We start from the raw sequence: 20676 nt of genomic DNA, 5'->3' as shown, positions 1-20676 counted from the left end.
CAGAGCACTGTACTAAGCACTTGGGAAGTACAAGTTGGCAACATATAGAGACAGTCCCTACCCACCAACGGGCTCACAGTCTCGAAGGGGGAGACAGATGACAAAACAAAACATGTGGTCAGGTTTCAAGTCAGGTCCTTCCAACTTTCAGGCCTGGACTGCTAGCCACTAGGCCACACTGCCTCTCATGAAGCATTCCAGTAGCCAGGAATGGCTAATGGAGGATTTTGATACTTGCCAGGACCTCATCACCGTGACAACTGGGCTGCTGGTTCTCTCCCTCCCCCAACCCAATACCTATTTCTGCCACCCTCTCGGATGGCAATCTCAGCTTCCATCCATTTGGGATTTCCCCGAATCCCGTTCAACTTTTCTTAAATCCCATTCTGCGAACCCAAGAGAGAAACGCACACGTAAATCGGTTGGGAGAATCTAATGAGATGCAGGTGACCCCACTAGATACCCGGAACGATCTTCAAATAGGGAGGAGGAGTCCAATCTATCTGTCTTGTTCCCTTTTTTGCAGTTCCTCCTCCAAGAAAAGAAGACACAGGTAAGAGTCTCCCTGGCTTCCTCAGTTATCTTTTTGTGCCAAGAGAAGTGTTGTGACCCAGAACACAGGCCTGGGACTCAGAAAGATCTGGGTTCAAACCCTGGCTTTGTCACTTGTCTGCTGGGTGACCTTGGGCAAGTCACTTCGCTTTTCTGTGCCTCCGAACCCTCATTTGTAAATTGGGGATTCATTCATTCATTCAATCGTATTTATTGAGCACTTACTGTGTGCAGAGCACTGTACTAAGAGCTTGGGAAGTACAAGTTGGCAACATATAGAGACGGTCCCTACCCAACAACGGGCTCACAGTCTAGAAATTGTGAGCCTCTTGTGGGACATGGACTGTGTCCAGTGTGATTTCCTTGCATGCACCCCAATGCTTAGTACCGTTTGGCATGTAGTAGGTGCTTACCATATACCATCAGCATCATTATTATTATTATTTGCTTTCAGGTAGATCAGAGGAAGGTGTCACTCCAATCTCTGCTCTGTGACTGTGCTAAGTTCACAGGTGGACAGAGTGGTGATGGGATGAGGCACGGGGAGAGGGAGAAAGATGGAGAGAGAGAGGGAGTCATAAGGACCTGGGTTCTAAACATGCTGCACGCCCGGTGACCCCTCCATGGAAGCCAGCGCCCTGATCCCAAGCCGGGGTTCTAATCCCACCTCCGCCGCTCATCTGCTGTGTGACCTTGGGCAAGTCACTTCACTTCTCTCGGCCTCAGTTCCCTCATCCGTAAAATGGGGATTGAGATTGTGAGCCCCACGTGGGACAGGGACTGATTATCTTGTAACTAACCCAGTGCTTAGAGCAGTACCTGGCACATAGTAAGCGCTTAACATCATATTAAAAAAAGAGCAAGTGGGAGAGAAAAAGACGGAAAGATGGGGAGAGAGAGGGAGAGTAAGAGAGAAACACAGAGGGTGGAGAGAAAGGAAGAGAAAGAGAGAGACAAGGTCACAGAGGGGGAGAGAAAGAGAGACACACAAAGAGAGGGGGAGAGAGAAGGGAGAGGGAAAGAAAGGGCAAGAGGGAGGACAGAGGAGTGAGAAGGAGAGAAAAAAGGGTGAGAAGGAAAGAGAGGAGAGGAGAGAGAGGGGGAGAGAGAAGGGAGAAGGAAAGAAAGGGGAAAGTGGGGTGAGAAGAGTGAGAGGGAGAGACAAGAGGGGGAGAAGGGAGGAGAGAAGAGAGAGGGAGAGAGAGAGACACAGTCAGAGGGGGAGAGAGGGGGATAGAAAGAGACACATAAAGAGAGGGGAAGAGAGAAGGGAGAGGGAAAGAAAGGGGAAAGGGGGGAGAGAGGAGTGAGAGGGAGAGACAAGAGGGGGGAAAGGAAAGACAGGAGAGGGGAGAGAGGGAGAGAGAGAGGCCCAGAGAGGGGGGAAGAGAAAGGAAGATATGGGGGGAAAGAAAAAGATAGGGAGAGAGAGGGAGAGAAAAAAAGAGGCACTGAAAGAGGGGAAGAGAGAGACACAGAGAGGGAGGGAAAGAAGTGAAAGGAAGAGAGAAAGAAGGGGTGAGAGGAAGAGAGAGGGAGAAAGCGCACACCAAGAGAGCCAGAACTCCCCCCTAGCACCACTTAGGCATGGAGTTCAGATCTTCCTCAGATGGTAATTACCTTCTCTCCCCGCTTTCTTCCTCTCCTGGCAGCTCACAGCCATCACCCGGTAAGTCCGGGATCTGTGGCTTTGCAGCCCTTCTAATGATATTAATGATAATAATATTAATAATGATAATAACAATAACAACTGTGGTATTTGTTAAGCACTTACTAATGGGCCAGGCACTACACTAAACTCTGGGGTATAGGCAAGATGGCCATTTCCCACATGGGGCTCCCAATCTAAGTAGGAGGGAGAAGAGATATTGAATCCCCATTTTGCAGTTGAGGGAAGGGAGGCACAGAGAAGTGAAGTGGTTTGTTCAGGGTCACAGCAGAAAAGTGGCAGAGGCAGGATTAGAACCCAGATCCTCGGACTCTCAGGTCGGGACTCTTTCCACTGGGCTCTGTGGCTTCCCCTAGGGTCACATCCTGCTCAGGATGGGGAGGAGAGTAGCCAAGTCGTGGGCTTTCAAATTGCAGGGGGCCTCCCTCTCCCCTTCCTCCCTCCTTTCTCCCTCCGTCCATCCTCCCTCTTTCCTCTTCCCTTCCCTCTCCTTCCCACCCTCTTCCCTTCCCCCAGAGCCTGGTTCTGGAATTCAAAAGGTCATGGGTTCTAATCTCAGATCCTCTACTTGTCTGCTGGGTGACCTTGGACCCGTCACTTCGCCTCAGTTACTTCATCTGTAAAATGGGGGTTGAAACTGGGTGCCCCACGTGAGACAGGGACTGTGTCCAACCCGATTTGCTTGTAGTCACCCCAGCGCTTAGTACAGAGCCTGGCACAATGTGAGTGCTTAACAAATACCATAATTATTATTATTCTCTCTCCCTCCTTCCTTATTATTATTCTCTCTCCCTCCTTCCTCTTTTCCTCCCTGCTTCCTCCTCATCTCTCCCTTCCTCCCTCCTCTCTGCCTCCCCACCTCACCACCCTGGCCCTCCCCATCCCCCTGGCCTGCCCTGAAAGCCAAATAGATGCTCAGTAGCCTGGGAGAGGCCCCTGATGGGGGTATTTACTGAACACTTACTGATGGTCTCCGGGGAGTGCCCCACCCCTTTCCTGAAAACCTTATTTACCTCCATATTTGTCACTCAGAGCTCTTCTCAGTGTTTACCCCTGGAACAAAGTCTCCTTTTGCGGTGGTTATTCACGAGAGCCGGGGCTTTGGAGTCAGAGGTCATGGTTTCAAATCCCGACTCCACCAACTGTCAGCTGTATGACTCTGGGCAAGTCACTTCACTTCTCTGGGCCTCAGTTCCCTCATCTGGAAAATGGGGATGAAGACTGTGAGCCCCCCCGTGGAACAACCTGATCACCTTGTAACCTCCCCAGCACTTAGAACAGGGCTTTGCACATAGTAAGTGCTTAATAAATGCTATCATTATTATTATTATTATTAATCATATTTATTGAGCGCTTACTGTGTGCAGAGGTTACTTTCATTCATTTATTCAATCGTATTTATTGAGCGCTTACGGTGTGCAGAGCACTGTACTAAGCGCTTGGGAAGTACAAGCTGGCAACATATAGAGACGGTCCCTACCCAACAGCGGGCTCATAGTCTAGAAGAGCGGGCTCACAGTCTTCCTTCCCACATTCATTCATTCAGTGATATTTATTGAGTGCTTATTGTGTATAGTACTAAGTGCTTGGGAGAGGACAATGCAACAATAAACAGACACAGTCCCTGCCCACAACAAGCTTACAGCCTAGAGGCGAGGAGACAGTCATCAATACAAAGAATTCCCACTCTCAATCTCCCAACATCTCCTTCTCTCCTTTCTGCCCCCATCACAGACGCAGACACACAGACACACACACAAACACACTCTCTCCCTGCCCCACATGGGACTGTGTCCAACCTGATTGGCAATAGCTCTTAGAACAGTGCCTGGCACATAATAAGTGCTTAACAATTATCATTATTATTACTATTACTACTACTACAATTATTATTATTATCCTGTCCCTCAAAACAGAGCTGCCAAGTTAAGGAGCCAAGCAATTTTCCCTTTCCCAGAACTGGCGTTGTCTCCTTGCTTCTGGGAAAGTGGACTTATTCCACTACTTTCCCTAATCCAAGCAACAAACCAGACCATGGCACTGGCCAGCATTGTTTTCCTAGGACTCTGATTAGCGTTCGTCATCTCTTCGCGACCCGGTGATATAGTGTGTTCGAAACATTTTGTGTCTTGGATTTTAGTTAGAATTTAACATCTTCCAATTAATTAGCTATTTCTCATTTAGCTCCTCGAGCCCAAAAAGTAAAAGAAAGGAAGAAAGAAAACACAAAAAACAGTAAGTAGTCCCCCTATAACCTGTGGGTGAGGACCTGCCCTTGAAAAGTCAGGATTTTTTTTTAAGTGGTGTGTGTGTGCCTGCATGTGTGCGCGGGTTTAATCAAATGTGTGTACAATCGATAAAGATTTCCTAAGGAGCTGCATTGCAGGTTCCAACTGTTTCTTGTTTTATTAGCTGGTAGTAGAAATTTAAATCAGATAACATCGCCTGCAGAGTTCAGTTCACTGCCAAATGAAAAAGGAATCTGGTTACAAATCCCAAACCTGCAAATATTGGTATCTGTTTTCCCATCAACAACAGTTAGACTCTTAAAGGAAGGCTCAAACTAGACTGGGGGAAATCGAAAGTTTTCTCCTGAAGAGGACAAGGGAGGAGAGGGGTGCTTTGTGCCTCTGGGAGCATTAGTTCAGTCTTTCTCTTTTTCTCTCTTTTTTGTGGTATTTGGTAAGAACTTACTATGTGCCAGGCACTGTGCTAAACTCTGGTTGTTATAAGCTAGTCAGGTTGGACACAGTCCCTGTCCCACTTGTGGCTCACAGTCTTAATCCCCATCTTGCCGATGAGTTACCTGAGGCACAGAGAAGTGAAGTGACCAGCCTAAGGTCCAACAGCAGACAAGGGATGGAGCCGGAACTAGAACCCAGGGTCAGGCCTGGGCTCTATCCACTAGGCCACACTGCTTATTTTTGCTCAGACCAACTCCAGACCTGCCATGACCCAGGGAGAGCAGGTGAGGGTCAGCGAGGGAAATAATGATAATAATAATAATGTTGGTTTTTGTTAAGCGCTTACTATGTGCCAAGCACTGTTCTAAGCACTGGGGAGGTTACAAGGTGATCAGGTTGTCCCACGGGGGGCACACACAGTTTTAATCCCCATTTTACAGATGAGGGAACTGAGGCCCAGAGAAGTGAAGTGACTTGCCCAAAGTCACACAGCTGACAGTTGGCGGAGCGGGGATTTGAACCCATGACCTCTGACTCCAAATCCTGGGCTCTTTCCACGGAGCCATGCTGCTGGGAAAGCTCCCAGCATGATGAAGGGACAGAACAAAGAGCCCTTAAAGCACTGGAGTTGGGGTGGACAGGGCCAGCCCACCTGGAAGTGGAGAACCGAGGCAGAAGCTAATGGTCCCGGGAACCGGAAAGGGCTTCCGGTCCTCACGATTTCATTCATTCATGCCATCATTCATTCAATCGTATTTATTGAGCACTTACTGTGTGCAGAGCACTGTACTAAGCACTTGGGAGAGGACAAAACAATAATAAACACATTCCCTGCCCACAAGGAACTTACAGTCTAGAGGACTTTCCCCACACTGAGGCCGATTCACCCTAAGGTGAGAAGATTCCGAACCCCACAGCACAGATGTATGCATCTATTATTTATTTATTTATTTATTTATTTATTTATTCATTTATTTATTTATTATTTATCTATTTATTTATATTCATGTCTGTCTCCCCCTCTAGACTGTGAGCTCATTGTGAGCACGAATGTGTTATTACAGTGTACTCTCCCAAGGGCTTACTACAGTGCTCTGCACACAGTAAGTACTCAATAACTGGTTCCCACACTTTCATTCACCCATTCAATCGTATTTATTGAGCGCTTACTGTGTGCAGAGCACTGTACTAAGCGCTTGGGAGAGGACAATACAATAATAAACAGACACATTCCCTGCCCACAAGGAACTGACAGTCTAGAGGCCTTTCCCCACACTGGGGCTGATTCACCCCAAGGTGAGAAGATTCCCAACCCCACAGCACAGATGTATGTATCTGTTATTTACTAATTTATCTATTTATGCATTTATTTATCTATTCATTTATATTCATGTCTGTCTCCCCCTCTAGACTGTGAGCTCATTGTGAGCACGAATGTGTTATTACAGTGTACTCTCCCAAGGGCTTACTACAGTGCTCTGCACACAGTAAGTACTCAATAACTGGTTCCCACACTTTCATTCACCCATTCAATCGTATTTATTGAGCGCTTACTGTGTGCAGAGCACTGTACTAAGCGCTTGGGAGAGGACAATACAAAAATAAACAGACACATTCCCTGCCCACAAGGAACTGACAGTCTAGAGGCCTTTCCCCACACTGGGGCTGATTCACCCCAAGGTGAGAAGATTCCCAACCCCACAGCACAGATGTATGTATCTGTTATTTACTTATTTATCTATTTATGCATTTATTTATCTATTCATTTATATTCATGTCTGTCTCCCCCTCTAGACTATGAGCTCATTGTGAGCAGGAATGTGTTATTACAGTGTACTCTCCCAAGGGCTTACTACAGTGCTCTGCACACAGTAAGCACTCAATAACTGGTTCCCACACTTTCATTCACTCATTCTATCATATTTATTGGGCACTTACTGTGTGCAGAGCACTGTACTAAGCGCTTGGGAGAGGACAATACAATAATAAACAGACACATTCCCTGCCCACAAGGAACTGACAGTCTAGAGGACTTTCCCCACACTGAGGCAGATTCACCTTAAGGTGAGAAGATTCCCAGCCCCACAGCACAGGTATATGTATCTGTTATTTATTTATTTATTTATCTATTTATTCATTTATTTATCTATTTATTTATATTCATGTCTGTCTCCCCCTCTAGACTGTGAGCTCGTTGTGAGCAGGAATGTGTTTGTTATTACAGTGTACTCTCCCAAGGGCTTACTACAGTGCAGAGCACTCAGTAACTGGTTCCCACACTTTCATTCACTCATTCAATCGTATTTATTGAGCGCTTACTGTGTGCAGAGCACTGTACTAAGCGCTTGGGAGAGGACAATACAGTAATAAACAGACACATTCCCTGCCCACAAGGAACTTACAGTCTAGAGGACTTTCCCCACATTGAGGCCGATTCACCCTATGGTGAGAAGATTCCCAGCCCCACAGCACAGATGCATATATCTGTTATTTATTTATTTATTTATTTGTTTGTTTGTTTATTTATTTATTTATTTATTTATTTATTTTTATTCATGCCTGTCTCCCCCTCTAGACTGTGAGCTCCTTGTGAGCAGGAATGTATCTGTTGTTATAGTGTACTCTTCCAAGCGGTTAGTACAGTGCTCTGCACACAGTGAGCGCTCAATAACCGGTTCCCATGCTTTCTTTCATTCAGTCAATCCTATTTATTGAGTGCTTACTGTGTGCAGAGCACTGTACTAAGCTCTTGGGAAAGGACAATACAATAATAAACAGACACATTCCCTGCCCACAAGGAGCTTACAGTCTAGAGGATTTAACCCACACTGGGGCTGAGTCATCCTAAGGTAAGAAGATTCCCAGCCCCGCAGCACAGATGTATGTATCTGTAATTTATTTGTGAATTTATTTATTTATATTTAAGTCTGCCCCTCTAGACTGTGAACTCGTTGTGAGCAGGAATGTGTCTGTTGTTATAGTGTACTATCCCAAGCACTTAATACAGTGCTCTGCACACAGTAAGCGCTCAATAAATAGGATTGAATAAAAGATTTAGGCACAGTCTTGCTGCCTGGAGGCAGAGGGATGGATTAGTTGGCCTGTGGGAGGGTCACCCAAAGAAGCTGACTGTCAGATGGAGTGAGGGCCCCAGATAGAGAAGCAGCGTGGGTTAGTGGAAAGAGCCCGGGCTTGGGAGTCAGAGGTCATGGGTTCTAATCCTGACTCCGCCACTTGTCAGCTGCGTGACTCTGGGCAAGTCACTTCACTTCTCTGGGCATCAGTGACCTCATCTGTACAATGGGGATGAAGACTGTGAGCACCACGTGGGACAACCTCTTTACATTATATCTGCCCCAGCGCTTAGAACAGTGCTTGGCACATTGTAAGCGCTTAACAAATACCATCATTATTATTATTATTATCAAGTTTGAGCCTGAAGACAGGCTTCTGCTACAGAAATAACCCCGGGGGCTGTTCAGAAGCCCAAGTGAATTTTTAAAATCTGAATTGATTATAGACCCTGATTTTCAAATCAACAGGGTAGACGCAGATAATGTGGAGCTGTTCTTCGGGGGTTGTCCCCTGTTTCTAATGAACAGTTCATTTTTTTGTGAAGCAGCGTGGCTCAGTGGAAAGAGCCCGGGATTTGGAGTCAGAGGTCATGGGTTCAAATCCCGACTCTGCCAACTGTCAGCTGTGTGACTTTGGGCAAGTCACTTCACTTCTCTGTGCCTCAGTTCCCTCATCTGTAAAATGGGGACTAAGACTGTGAGCCCTCTGTGGTACAACCTGATCCCCTTGTAACCTCCCCAGTGCTTAGAACAGTGCTTTGCACATAGTAAGTGCTTAATAAATGCCATTATTATTATTATTATTATTACTGGCATGAAAGTGCATAAGCAAAGGAGCGGGCAGAAAGGGTACATTTGTGAATTGTGGATAAGGTGCTTCATCCGTGCAGAATGGTTCCCTTCACAAGAAGAAGTGCAAGATTAAGAAGCAGCGTGGCTCAGTGGAAAGAGCCCGGGCTTGGGAGCCAGAGGTCATGGGTTCTAATCCCGGATCCACCACTTGTCAGCTATGTGACTTTGGGCAAGTCACTTCACTTCTCTGGGCCTCAGTGACCTCATCTGTAAAATGGGGATGAAGACTGGGAGCCCCATGTGGGACAACCTGATCACCTTGTATCCCTGCCCAGCGCTTAGAACAGTGCTTGGCACATAGTAAGCGCTTAACAAATGCCATCATTATTATTATTATATTATTAAGATGTGATCCCTGACCTTAAGGCGAGGTAGCCAGGCCTAGTGGAAAAATCACAGGCCCAGAGTCGGAAGGACCTGGGTTCTAATCCCGGCTCCGCTCTTTGTCTGCTCTGTGACCTTGGGCAAGTCACTTCACTTCTCTGTGCCTCAGTTTCCGCAACTGTAAAATGGGGATTAAGACTGTGAGCCGCATGTGGGACATGGACTGTGTCCAGTCTGATTAACCTGATTAGTTTGTATCTACCCCAGCACTTAGTACAGAGCTTGGCACGTAGTAAGCGCTTAACCAGTACCATAAAAAAAGGAGTTTGCAGTCTAGCGGGAGAGGCAGACACTAAATTAAATTAGAGATAGGAGAAGAGAGTATAAAGATAAGAATATCAATGCTATGGAGTCGGTCAGAGGCGGGTGGGTTGGTGGGTGGGAGTGTTGAAGTGATAGATGAGGGAGCAATAAGGGCGGGGAGTTGAGAGATTAATCATGGAAGGCCTCCTGGAGGAACTGGGATTTTGGAAGGCCTCTGAAGCAGTGGTCTGCCGGACACGATGTGAAAGCAGCGTGGCTCAGTGGAAAGAGCCCGGGCTTTGGAGTCAGAGGTCATGGGTTCAAATCCCAGCTCTGCCAATTGTCAACTGTGTGACTTTGGGCAAGTCACAACTTCTCTGTGCCTCAGTTCCCTCATCTGTAAAATGGGGATTAAGACTGTGAGCCCCCGGGGGACAACATGATCACCTTGTAACCTCCCCAGCACTTAGAACAGTGCTTTGCACATAGTGAGCGCTTAATAAATACTATTATTATTATTAAAGGGAAGGGAATTCCAGGCAGGAGGGAGGCAGATCAGAATTTCCCGTGATCGTTTTCAGCCATCTGGAAAGATGACTAGAGGAATGAAGAGGACCAGGACCAGTCAGTTCTGAAGAAGACTGAGAGGGGAAAATGGTGGAAGTTTAACAGTATCGTGGAGAAAGAGGACAGGACAAATGCAGAAATGTTATTTACCAAATCCCACAATCCCAGGATTGGGTGTTTTCTTTTCTTTTGATATTAAGCGCTTACTTTGGGCCAGAAACTTTTCTAAGCCCTGGGGTAGATATAAAGTAATCAAACTGGACACAGTCTGTTTCTAATATGGGGATCACAGGCTTAATCCCCACTTTACAGATGAGGTAACCGAGGCCCAGAAAAGTGAAGTGACCTGCCCAAGATCCCTCAGCGGACAAGCAAGTGGAGTTGGAATTAGAAGCCAGGACCTTTTTACTCCAGGCCTGTGCTCTATCCACTAGGCCATGCTGCTTCTCAGGTATTCCCGCTGAAGCTTGAAGGTGGATGGATCAGAATAAACTATGAAAACTCTTCTTTACCCAGAGGGTGATAAACATGGGATTTGTTCCCACAGGAAATTCCAGGTGGTTTCGAGAAGGGTTTGTACAAGAATCCATAATGGTTTACTAGAGAGAAAGTAAGAATGGCATGGCATGCTCTCTCTGCTCTCTCTCTCTCCTCTCTCAATGGCAGAGATCTCGGGCCCGAAAGTCAGAAGGTCATCATCATCATCATCATCAATCGTATTTATTGAGCGCTTACTATGTGCAGAGCACTGTACTAAGCGCTTGGGAAGTACAAATTGGCAACATATAGAGACAGTCCCTACCCAACAGTGGGCTCGCAGTCTAAAAGGGGGAGACAGAGAACAAAACCAAACATACTAACAAAATGGTCACGGGCACTAATCCGGGCTCCGTCACTTGTCTGCTGGCTGATATTGGGCAAGTCACTTAGGGTCTTGTGCCTCAGTTACCTCATCTGTAAAATGGGGATTAAGACTGTGAGCAGCATGGCATAGTAGCTAGAGCACGGGCCTGGGGAGTCAAAATGTCATGGGTTCTAATCCCAGATCCACCACTTATCTGTTGTGTGAAGTTAGGCAATACACTTCTCTTCTTGGGGCCTCAGTTACCTCATCTGCAAAAGGGGGATTGAAACTGTGAGCCCCACGTGGGACAGGGATTGTCTCCAACCTGACTTACTTTTGCCCACCCCAGCATTTAGTACAGTGCCTGGCACATAGCGCTTAACAAATACCACAATTATTATTATTATTATGTGGGACATGAACTGTCCCCAACCTTGTATCTACTCCTGCTCTCAGTACAGCACCAGGCACACAGTAAGCACTTAACAAATACCACAATTATTATTATTATGTGGGATAGGAACCCAATTACTGCATATCTTCCCCAGCTCTTAGTACAGTGCCTGGCACATAGTAAGCGCTTAACAAATACCACAATTATTATTATTATTATTATGTGGGACACGAACTGTCCCCAACCTTGTATCTACTCCTGTGCTCAATACAGCACCCGGTACACAGTAATCACTTAACAAATACCACAATTATTATTATTACGTGGGGCAGGAACTGTGCCCAACCCAATTACCGCATATCTTCTCCGGTGCTTAGTACATCATCATCATCATCATCAATCGTATTTATTGAGCGCTTACTGTGTGCAGAGCACTGTACTAAGCGCTTGGGAAGTACAAATTGGCAACATATAGAGACAGTCCCTACCCAACAGTGGGCTCACAGTCTAAAAGGGGGAGACAGAGAACAAAACCAAACATACTAACAAAATGAAATAAATAGGCCTTCCCAGACTGAGCCCCTTCCTTCCTCTCCCCCTCGTCCCCCTCTCCATCCCCCCCATCTTACCTCCTTCCCTTCCCCACAGCACCTGTATATATGTATATATGTTTGTACATATTTATTACTCTATTTATTTATTTATTTATTTATTTTACTTGTACATATCTATTCTATTTATTTTATTTTGTTAGCATGTTTGGTTTTGTTCTCTGTCTCCCCCTTTTAGATTGTGAGCCCACTGTTGGGTAGGGACTGTATATGTTGCCAATTTGTACTTCCCAAGCGCTTAGTACAGTGCTCTGCACATAGTAAGCGCTCAATAAATACGATTGATGATGATGATGACAGTAAGCGCTTAACAGATACCACCATTATTATGATGATTAAGAAATACAGAGGGAAAATGTCAGGTTCAGTGGTCCAGGCCTCAGGACTAGGATGAAGGAGCCTAAGGAAGTCCCGTGCTTCCTTTCAAGGGTCCCGGGATGGATGGACGGATGGATGATGATCCAGTGGCACCATTACTGACGGTCTCATGTCCCACAACTCTTAAAGGGATGTTTGTCCGCCCTTGAGCAGCTTGATCTGGGCCACATCCCCCATGGGAGAAGCTGCTGTCCCGGGGGGTCTTCAGGGGTGCTCAAGGGGGCCTAGGCCCGGGGACTATTCGCAGAGAAAGAGCCGAGCCAAAGAGCGATTCTCTCTTTTTCCTCCGTCTACACAAGATCTCAGAGCCGGCCCCGAAAATCGCATCGTCGGCATCGCCACCATGCCCGGTCCGACAGCTCCGAGTCCCGTTCCTCCAGCTGCTCCAGCAGGTAATGGCGCTCTCTTTCCTGAGTGGGAAGGGACTTCCAAAAAATGTCCCTCTGTGCCCCCTTCCCCCCACCTGTCCTTTCTCTGCCACCCACTTAATAATAATAATAATAATAATAATGGCATTTATAAGTGCTTACTAAGTGCAAAGCACTTTTCTAAGCGCTGGGGAGGTTACAAGGTGATCAGGTTGTCCCACGGGGGACTCACAATCTTAATCCCCATTTTACAAATGAGGTCACTGAGGCCCAGAGAAGTTAAGTAGTAGTGGCTGGGCTGGCTCAGTAGTGGCTGGGCTGGCTCAGTGGAAAGAGCACTGGCTTTGGAGTCAGAGGTCATGGGTTCAAATCCTGGCTCCTCTAATTGTCAGCTGTGTGACTTTGGGCAAGTCACTTAACTTCTCCGGGCCCCAGTTCCCTCATCTGTAAAATGGGGATGAAGACTGTAAGCCCCACCATTGGACAACCTGATCAACTTGTAACCTCCCCAGTGCTTAGAACAGTGCTTTGCACATACTAAGTGCTTAATAAATGCTATCATTATTATTATTATTAAGTGACTTGCCCAAAGTCCCACAGCTGACAAGTGGCAGAGCCGGGATTTGAACCCATGACTACTGACTCCAAAACCCGGGCTCTTTCTACTGAGCCACACTGCTATTCTGCTTTTTATTCATTCATTCATTCTATGGTATTTAAGCGTGGCCTAGTGGAGAAAGGCCGGGCTTGGGAGTCAGAGGATGTGGGTTCTAATCACGGCTCCTCCACTCATCTGCTTCATGACCTTGGGCAAGCCACTTAACTTCTCTGTGCCTCTGTTACCCCATCTGTGAAATGGGGATTAAGGCAGTGAGCCCCACATGGGACAACCTGATTACCTTGTATCTCCCCCAGCGTTTCGAACAGTGCTCGGCACATAATAGGCGCTTAACAAATACCATTATTATGATTATTTATTGAATGCTTAATGGGTGCCGAGCACCGTACTAAGCACTTGGGAGAGTACAATACAACAATAAACAGACACATTCCCTACCCACAGCAAGCTTCCAGTCTACAGTTCATAGCTATCCTTCAGGCCTGGGTCATTCCATGCTCCTGGCTCCTGTAAGAAAGGAAGGGAGTGATGTGTTGTCCATTGCTTGTCCCTCTAGACTGTAAGCTTGTTGTGGGCAGGGAATGGGTCTGTTTATTGTCATATTATCCTCTTCCGGTACAGGGCTCTGCCCACAGTAAGTGTTCAGTAAATTCCACTAAATGAATGGCGGAATGACTTCTAGTCTGAAGGAGGATTTGAGAGACGAGAGGTTAAGTGACCTCTCAAAAAAAACCCCCCTCAAAACCCTCTTGGCTTTGATGAGCTTGATTATTTATTATTACTATGTATTAATAATAATAATGATGATGGCATTTATTAAGCGCTTACTATGTGCAAAGCACTGTTTTTAAGTTCTAGGAAGGTTACAAGATCAGGTTGTCCCACGGCGGGCTCACAGTCTTAATCCCCATTTTACAGATGAGGTAACTGAGGACCATAGAAGTGAAGTGACCTGCCCAAAGTCACACGGCTGACAATTGGCGGAGCTGGGATTTGAACCCATGACCTCTGACTCCAAAGCCCGTGTTCTTTCCACTGCCGTGCTGCTGTTTAAGAGAAGCAGCACGGCGTAGTGAATAGAGAACAGGCTTGGGAGTCACAAGGTCATGGGTTCTAATCCCAGCTCTGCCACTTACCTGCTGTGTGACCTTGGACAAGTCACTTCACTTCTCTGGGCCTCAGTTACCTCATCTGAGACTGTGAGCTCCGTTTGGGGCAGGAACTGTGTCCACCTGATTTGTTTGTATCCCCCACAAGTGCCTGGCACTTAGTAAGCTCATCACAAAAAACCAATTACTATTATTATTATATAATAAGAGAAGATAGGAGAAGCAGCGTGGCTCAGTGGAAAGAGCATGGGCTTTGGAGCCAGAGGTCATGGGTTCAAATCCCGGCTCTGCCAATTGTCAGCTGAGTGACTTTGGGCAAGTCACTTCTCTGGGCCTCAGTTACCTCATCTGTAAAATGGGGTGAAGACTGTGAGCCCCCCCGTGGGACAACCTGATTACCTTGTACCCTCCCCAGTGCTTAGAACAGTGCTTTGCACATAGTAAGCGCTTAATAAATGCCATCATTATTATTCTTCCTATTATTATTATATAACCTGTCTTTTAATTCTGTTGTAGGCTACTCTCCCCAGGGCTTAGTACAGTGCTCTGCACACAGTAAGTGCTCAATTAGCACCACTAGACTGACTTTTAGCCTGAAGGTGGATTTGAAATCCAGATAGGTTAAATGATCCTCTTGCTGTCATTTAACTCCAGCCCCAAGCCCCTACTCCCATTCCCCAAAGAACCCCTCAAAACCCTCTTGGTTTTGATGGATATTTATTATTGACATGGATTATGTAACCTGACTGTCAATTCTGTTGTAACGTACTCTCCCAAGAGCTTAGTACAGTGCTCTGCCCCCAGTAAGTGCTTAATTTAATAAATACCATAGATTGATTGTAATTGAGCTACTATGACTACTTCTATTACTACTAATACTATCATCAACCATGAGAGTACGATTGAATGAATGAAACTGATTGAATGAGATACGTTTGGGTGAATTGAATGACTATTATTTCTATGATAATAATAATAATTGTATTTGTTAATCAATCAATCGTATTTATTGAGCGCTTACTGTGTGTAGAGCACTGTACTAAGCGCTTAAGTTAAGTTAAGCTTAAGTTAAGCTTAAGTTAAGCACTTACAATGTGCCAGGCACTGTACTAAGCGCTGGGGTGGGTACAAACAAATTGAGTTGGGCATAATCCCTGTCCTACATGGGGCTCACAGTCTCTATGCCCAGAACTGTCGTCATCAGTGGTATTTATTCACTGCTTACTGTGTGCAGAGCACTGTGTTCAGAGCTCGGGAGCGTACAATACAACAAAGTTGGCAGATACACTCCCTGCCCAAAACAAGCTTACAGTTTTCAGTCTACTACTACCACTGACCCTTCCAAGCCCCCTTGGGCTTCCTAAGTCCCACGACATTCCCAACTTTCCCAGCAGGCCCAGAGCCAGGTCACAGGAAGGAAGGCGGAAATCCAGAAGGAGGCATTCTCGCCACGGCTCCCGGGCCATCCGAAAGGGAACCGTGAGCCCCAAGGCCCGTCCCGGCCATCCCCGGACCCAAACCCTTCAGCTCTACGGTCTCTTCTCGGCCAAGGATGTCGTAAGTATTCCATGATGCCCCTCTCTGCTTGGGCTAGCCCAGGACACCTGGGAAAACAATAAACCAAAACCAAAAAAAAAAAAAAAACCCAACCCAAATAACCTACATAGGATTTTTTTTTAATAATTTTGGAGGTGTCAGATCTGGTTGGTTTAAAACTGGATTATTTATTTGTGACACAAATATGTCTAAAAGTCAGTGGTCTTCAACTCAGTCACAAGGGGCAGGGAGGGATTCTTCAGGAGGGCGGGGGGGAAGGGGAGGGAAAGAAATGAGTTTTTCAGGCTTTAATGTAGGGGGCATTTAATGAGACGTGGACTGTAAACAGTGTTTTTTGCAGGGACATTTTTGTGATCCGGAGGATGAGGGTTTTCTGATCTGTGGGAGTTTTCTTTGGTTCTGAGACGAAACTGTCATCTGGGTGACCTTAGCCATGGTTCAGTCTTGCAGGGCCATGGCCAACTCAATTTATCTCTCTCTCACACACATACTCACACACACACACCCCACAAACCCCCAATCACACACCCCACACCCCCAATCACACACACCCCCACTCACCTTTCAGGGAGAGAGAAGATGATGTTTCTGGCCAGGATTCATTTCAGAATGACAATGTGACATTGAATTTATGGATGGTTATTCTCCTAGTAGCTCAAAGAACACTGTTTAAATTCCCCTATTTAATATTAGGGCCTCTGGCAGATAGGCAGAAGACTAGTCTTTTTCAGCCCATTTAGGCCCATTTTGCAGTTGAGGGGGGGCGGGGACTGAGGCCCACAGAATTGAAGCGACACCCAAGCTCCCCAACCTCAACCCAATGATCTCTTCAAACCACCATCCCTTCATATCTGAGAATGTTCACCAAGTACTGGATGCCGACGTGGTTTCACAAAAAGATATCCTTTCTTTCCCGAGAGGGAGCTGTAGGCCTTAGTTACACCTGTGTGTGAGTGAATTTATGATACCCGTTTTCTCCCCTAGCTCCATAGAGATGATTTATAGTTCCACTAAACGTACCACATTTGAAACAAGAAAGGTGTAAACGGAAAGCCAGGATGTATGACCAAGTCGATAGGAGCTTTAAGTAACATTCCGAGAAGGGATCGATTCTCTGGAAAATACAACCGAAAAGTTTGCAGGAAGCTTGCGTTGCAAGTCGAGACAGTCTTAGGTGCTGAATTTGGGTCCTTTCCAGAAAAGATGGTCCTTAGCTCTACTCCCCGTGAAGTACAGAGGGGACGCCCGTTTTTTCCCTGGACGCTTGAAGTCCAGATGTGTTTACAGTCAGCTCTCAACGAGCCGAGGGGGTGGAAAATGCTTTGTACGGTTCTCTGCACACAGTAAGCGCTCAGTAAATACGATTGAATGAAAACAGCCATGGTGGAGATAAAGCAGAACAGTGCGTAATCCAAAATAGCAGCTTGCAGTTGGCCCCAGCTGGGAAGCGTGAGAAGACCGTCCGGGAACCGCCTCACAGCTGGGGAGGTGACCATAGTTTTCCAGAAGAGAGACATGTTTGTAGGCCGGGTATCGAGGCGTCGGAGTGGGGAGGTAAGGGTGTGGGTGACAGAACATCCGAGAAAAGACAGGATTCTCAGGTGAAACGGCCTTATGGAAATAATCATCCACCAAGAGGCTTCATCGTGCGTGAATCATGGTAGCCATTCCATCCCTGACTTAGAATACGCTCGAGAGCAGCAGCGGTTTGTTCCTGAGCCTCTGTTTATTTATTTATGAATGCCTGCATTACCGTTACTTTGGGGACACCAACTCTGTGCAGCACTAGATGCTGGAGAATAATTTAAAGCATGTGAAGGGAAGACATTCCCTCTCCGCAAGGAGTTTAGGAAGCAGAGGAGACAAAGGAAAATGACCAAGTTTCGCTTGTCGAAAACAAACCTACCCTTCTCCACCCCCAATCTCCAGTGCAGGAAGAGCAAAATCCCCCCCAGTTCTGAATATTTTGAAGCCTCGCTCAGCCTCTACTCCCGTGAGAGGGTGGGTCTTGGGTGCCTCAGTGATGGATAGCATTCCTAGAAGCCCCCCAGTAGCCCAGTCTGGTTGGCTCCTTGTCTCCCCCTCCTTCCACACCTGTTGTCCCTGGGATAATGACCCAGAGGAGAGCCCCCAAATCAATCAATCAATCAATCAATCAATGGTATTTATTGAACACTTACTATGTGCAGAGCACTGTACTAAGCGCCATCGAACCCTTTCCCACACCCTCCCCCTAGCCTGGAACTCTCTCCCCATCTGTATACAGCAGATCACCACTCTCTCCACCTTCAAAGCATTAGTGAGGCCACATCTCCTCCAGGAAGCCTTCCCCAGTTATTCCCTCTTTTCCCTGACTCACTTTCCCTTCTGTGTCATCTAGGCATAGAGAGGCAGTGTGGCTTAGTGGAAAGAGCACGGGCTTTGGAGTCAGAGGTCATGGGTTCAAATCCTGGCTCCGCCAATTGTCAGCTGTGTGACTTTGTTCAAGTCACTTAACTTCTCTGGGCCTCAGTTACCTCATCTGTAAAATGGGGGTTAAGACTGTGAGCCCCCCATGGGACAATCTGATTACCTTGTAACCTCCCCTGCGCTTAGAACAGTGCTTTGCACATAGTAAGCATTTAGTAAATGCCAAAAAAAACTGTGACCTTCTGACACTTGATAATCGCCCCAACCCCAAGGTACCAAAGTACATAGCTTTAAAATATCTATTATAAATTCTTTATTCATAGTAATGTCTGTCTCCCCCTCTAGACTGTAAGCTTGTCTTGGGCAGGGAATGTGTCTGCTATATTGTACTCCCATTCATTCATTCAGTTGTATTTATTGAGTGCTTACAGTATGTAGAGCACTGTACTAAGCGCTTGGGAGAGTATAACAAGAGAAGCAGCGTGTCTCTGTGGAAAGAGCACCGGCTAGGGAGTTGGAGGATGTGGGTTCTAATCCTGGCTCTGCCACTTCTCTGCTTGTGTGACCTTGGGCAAGCCACTAAACTTTTCTGTATCTGCTACCTCAACTGTAAAATGGGGATTAAGACTGTGAGCCCCACATGGGACAACTTAATTACCTTGTATCTACCCCAGTGCTTAGAACAGTGCTTGGCACATAATAAGTGCTTACAAATGCCATAATAATAGTAATAGTAATAATAATTGTTATTAACAATAAACAGCTAAATCCAAGCACTCTCTAAGCGCTATTCCAAGCCCTTAGTACAGTACTCTGACACTGTAAGATTTTGATAAATATGATTGACTGACTAGATTTCTTGAGATTTTGAAAACCTCCAGCCGTACCATTGATGTCCTGTCTTTGAGGGTCTACGTTTAATTCCAGTACCCTCTCAGACCCACAGTGGGGAGTCAGAATACTGAGGTCCAGTGGCAATTGTTCGGCTTCAGTGGCTGTACGGAAAGAAAGCGTGACCTCAAATCACTTGTCTGACAGTAAACCACACCCTGGAGCAGCTATGAGGTTGGGAAAATCTTTCCTGAGAGGAATCTGTGTGCCCTAAATTCATTCATTCATTCATTCATTCATTCATTCAATCATATTTATTGAGAGCTTACTGTGTGCAGGGCATTGTACTTAGCACTTGGGAATAATAATAATAATAATAATAATAATAATGGCATTTATTAAGTGCTTACTATGTTCAAAGTACTGTTCTAAGCGCTGGAGCAGTTACATGGTGATCAGGTTGTTCCAAGGGGGCTCACAGTCTTAATCGCCATTTTACAGATGAGGTAACTGAGGCCCAGAGAAGTTAAGTGACTTGCCCAAAGTCACACAGCTGACAAGTGGCGGAGCAGAGATTTGAACCCATGACCTCTGAATCCAAAGCCCGTGCTCTTTCCATTAAGCCACACTGCTTCTCTACAAAGTAAACGTACAAATCGGCAACGTATAGAGACGGTCCCTACCCAACAACGGGCTCACAGTCTAGAAGGGGGAGACAGATAACAGAACAAAACAAGTAGACAGGTGTCAATACCATCAGCATAAATAGAATTATAGCTATATACACATACCCCTACGTGAAAGGGAACTTACGATACCTGTTTCCTCCCCTAGCTCCATAGAGATTATTTTATTTTACTCTAAAAATACCACATTTGAGTCAAGAAAGTTATAAACGGAAAGGCAGGATGTTTGACCAAGTAGAGAGGAGCTTTAAGTAACATTCCAAGTAGGGAGAGACTCTCGGGAAAGTACAACAGAATAATTGGCGGGAAGGTTGTGTTGTAAATCGAGGTGTAATTTTAGGCATCTAGATCTGGGCTCTTTCTACTAGGCCACACACACAGATGCAAGGCGTCTTCACAGGTGGAGTGTTTGCAACTCTCCTTTTAAAGCGCCCAGTGAAGACAGCATCCCTGGATAATTTGGGTCCCAAACAGGATTTTTTTCTGGAGTCCAAAGGATCCAACCTGCCTCTCCGCCCAGCCTAGATTAATAACAATAATAATAATAATAATGGCATTTATTAAGCGCTTACTACGTGCAAAGCACTGTTCTAAGCGCTGGGGAAGTTACAAGGTGATCAGGTTGTCCCACGGGGGGCTCACAGTCTTAATCCCCATTTTACAGCAGAGGTAACTGAGGCCCAGAGAAGTTAAGTGACTCGCCCAAAGTCACACAGCTGACAAGTGGTGGAGCTGGGATTTGAACCCATGACCTCTGACTCCAAAGCCTGGGCTCTTTCCACTGAGCCACATTAATAAGATAACTGCCAACTCTCCACTCAACACAGGGTAGATGTCAAGCCAAC

General features: G+C 46.2%; 1 protein-coding gene across 1 annotated transcript in view; it reads left to right on the top strand.

Moving 5' to 3' along the window:
• The window catches only part of SRRM4 (serine/arginine repetitive matrix 4), a 218255-nt gene that overhangs the window by 174876 nt on the left and 22703 nt on the right, over positions 1–20676 (top strand). The window contains exons 5-7 of the mRNA XM_038763306.1: positions 527–553; positions 12552–12644; positions 15740–15905. Of these exons, the coding sequence (XP_038619234.1) occupies positions 527–553; positions 12552–12644; positions 15740–15905 (286 nt within the window). The remainder of the gene's footprint in view (positions 1–526; positions 554–12551; positions 12645–15739; positions 15906–20676) is intronic.

This window comes from Tachyglossus aculeatus, chromosome 21 (assembly GCF_015852505.1).
Source record: "Tachyglossus aculeatus isolate mTacAcu1 chromosome 21, mTacAcu1.pri, whole genome shotgun sequence".
Classification (NCBI taxonomy): domain Eukaryota; kingdom Metazoa; phylum Chordata; class Mammalia; order Monotremata; family Tachyglossidae; genus Tachyglossus; species Tachyglossus aculeatus.
Note: the sequence above shows the minus strand (reverse complement) of the source record. Positions and strands in the feature narration are given on the sequence as shown.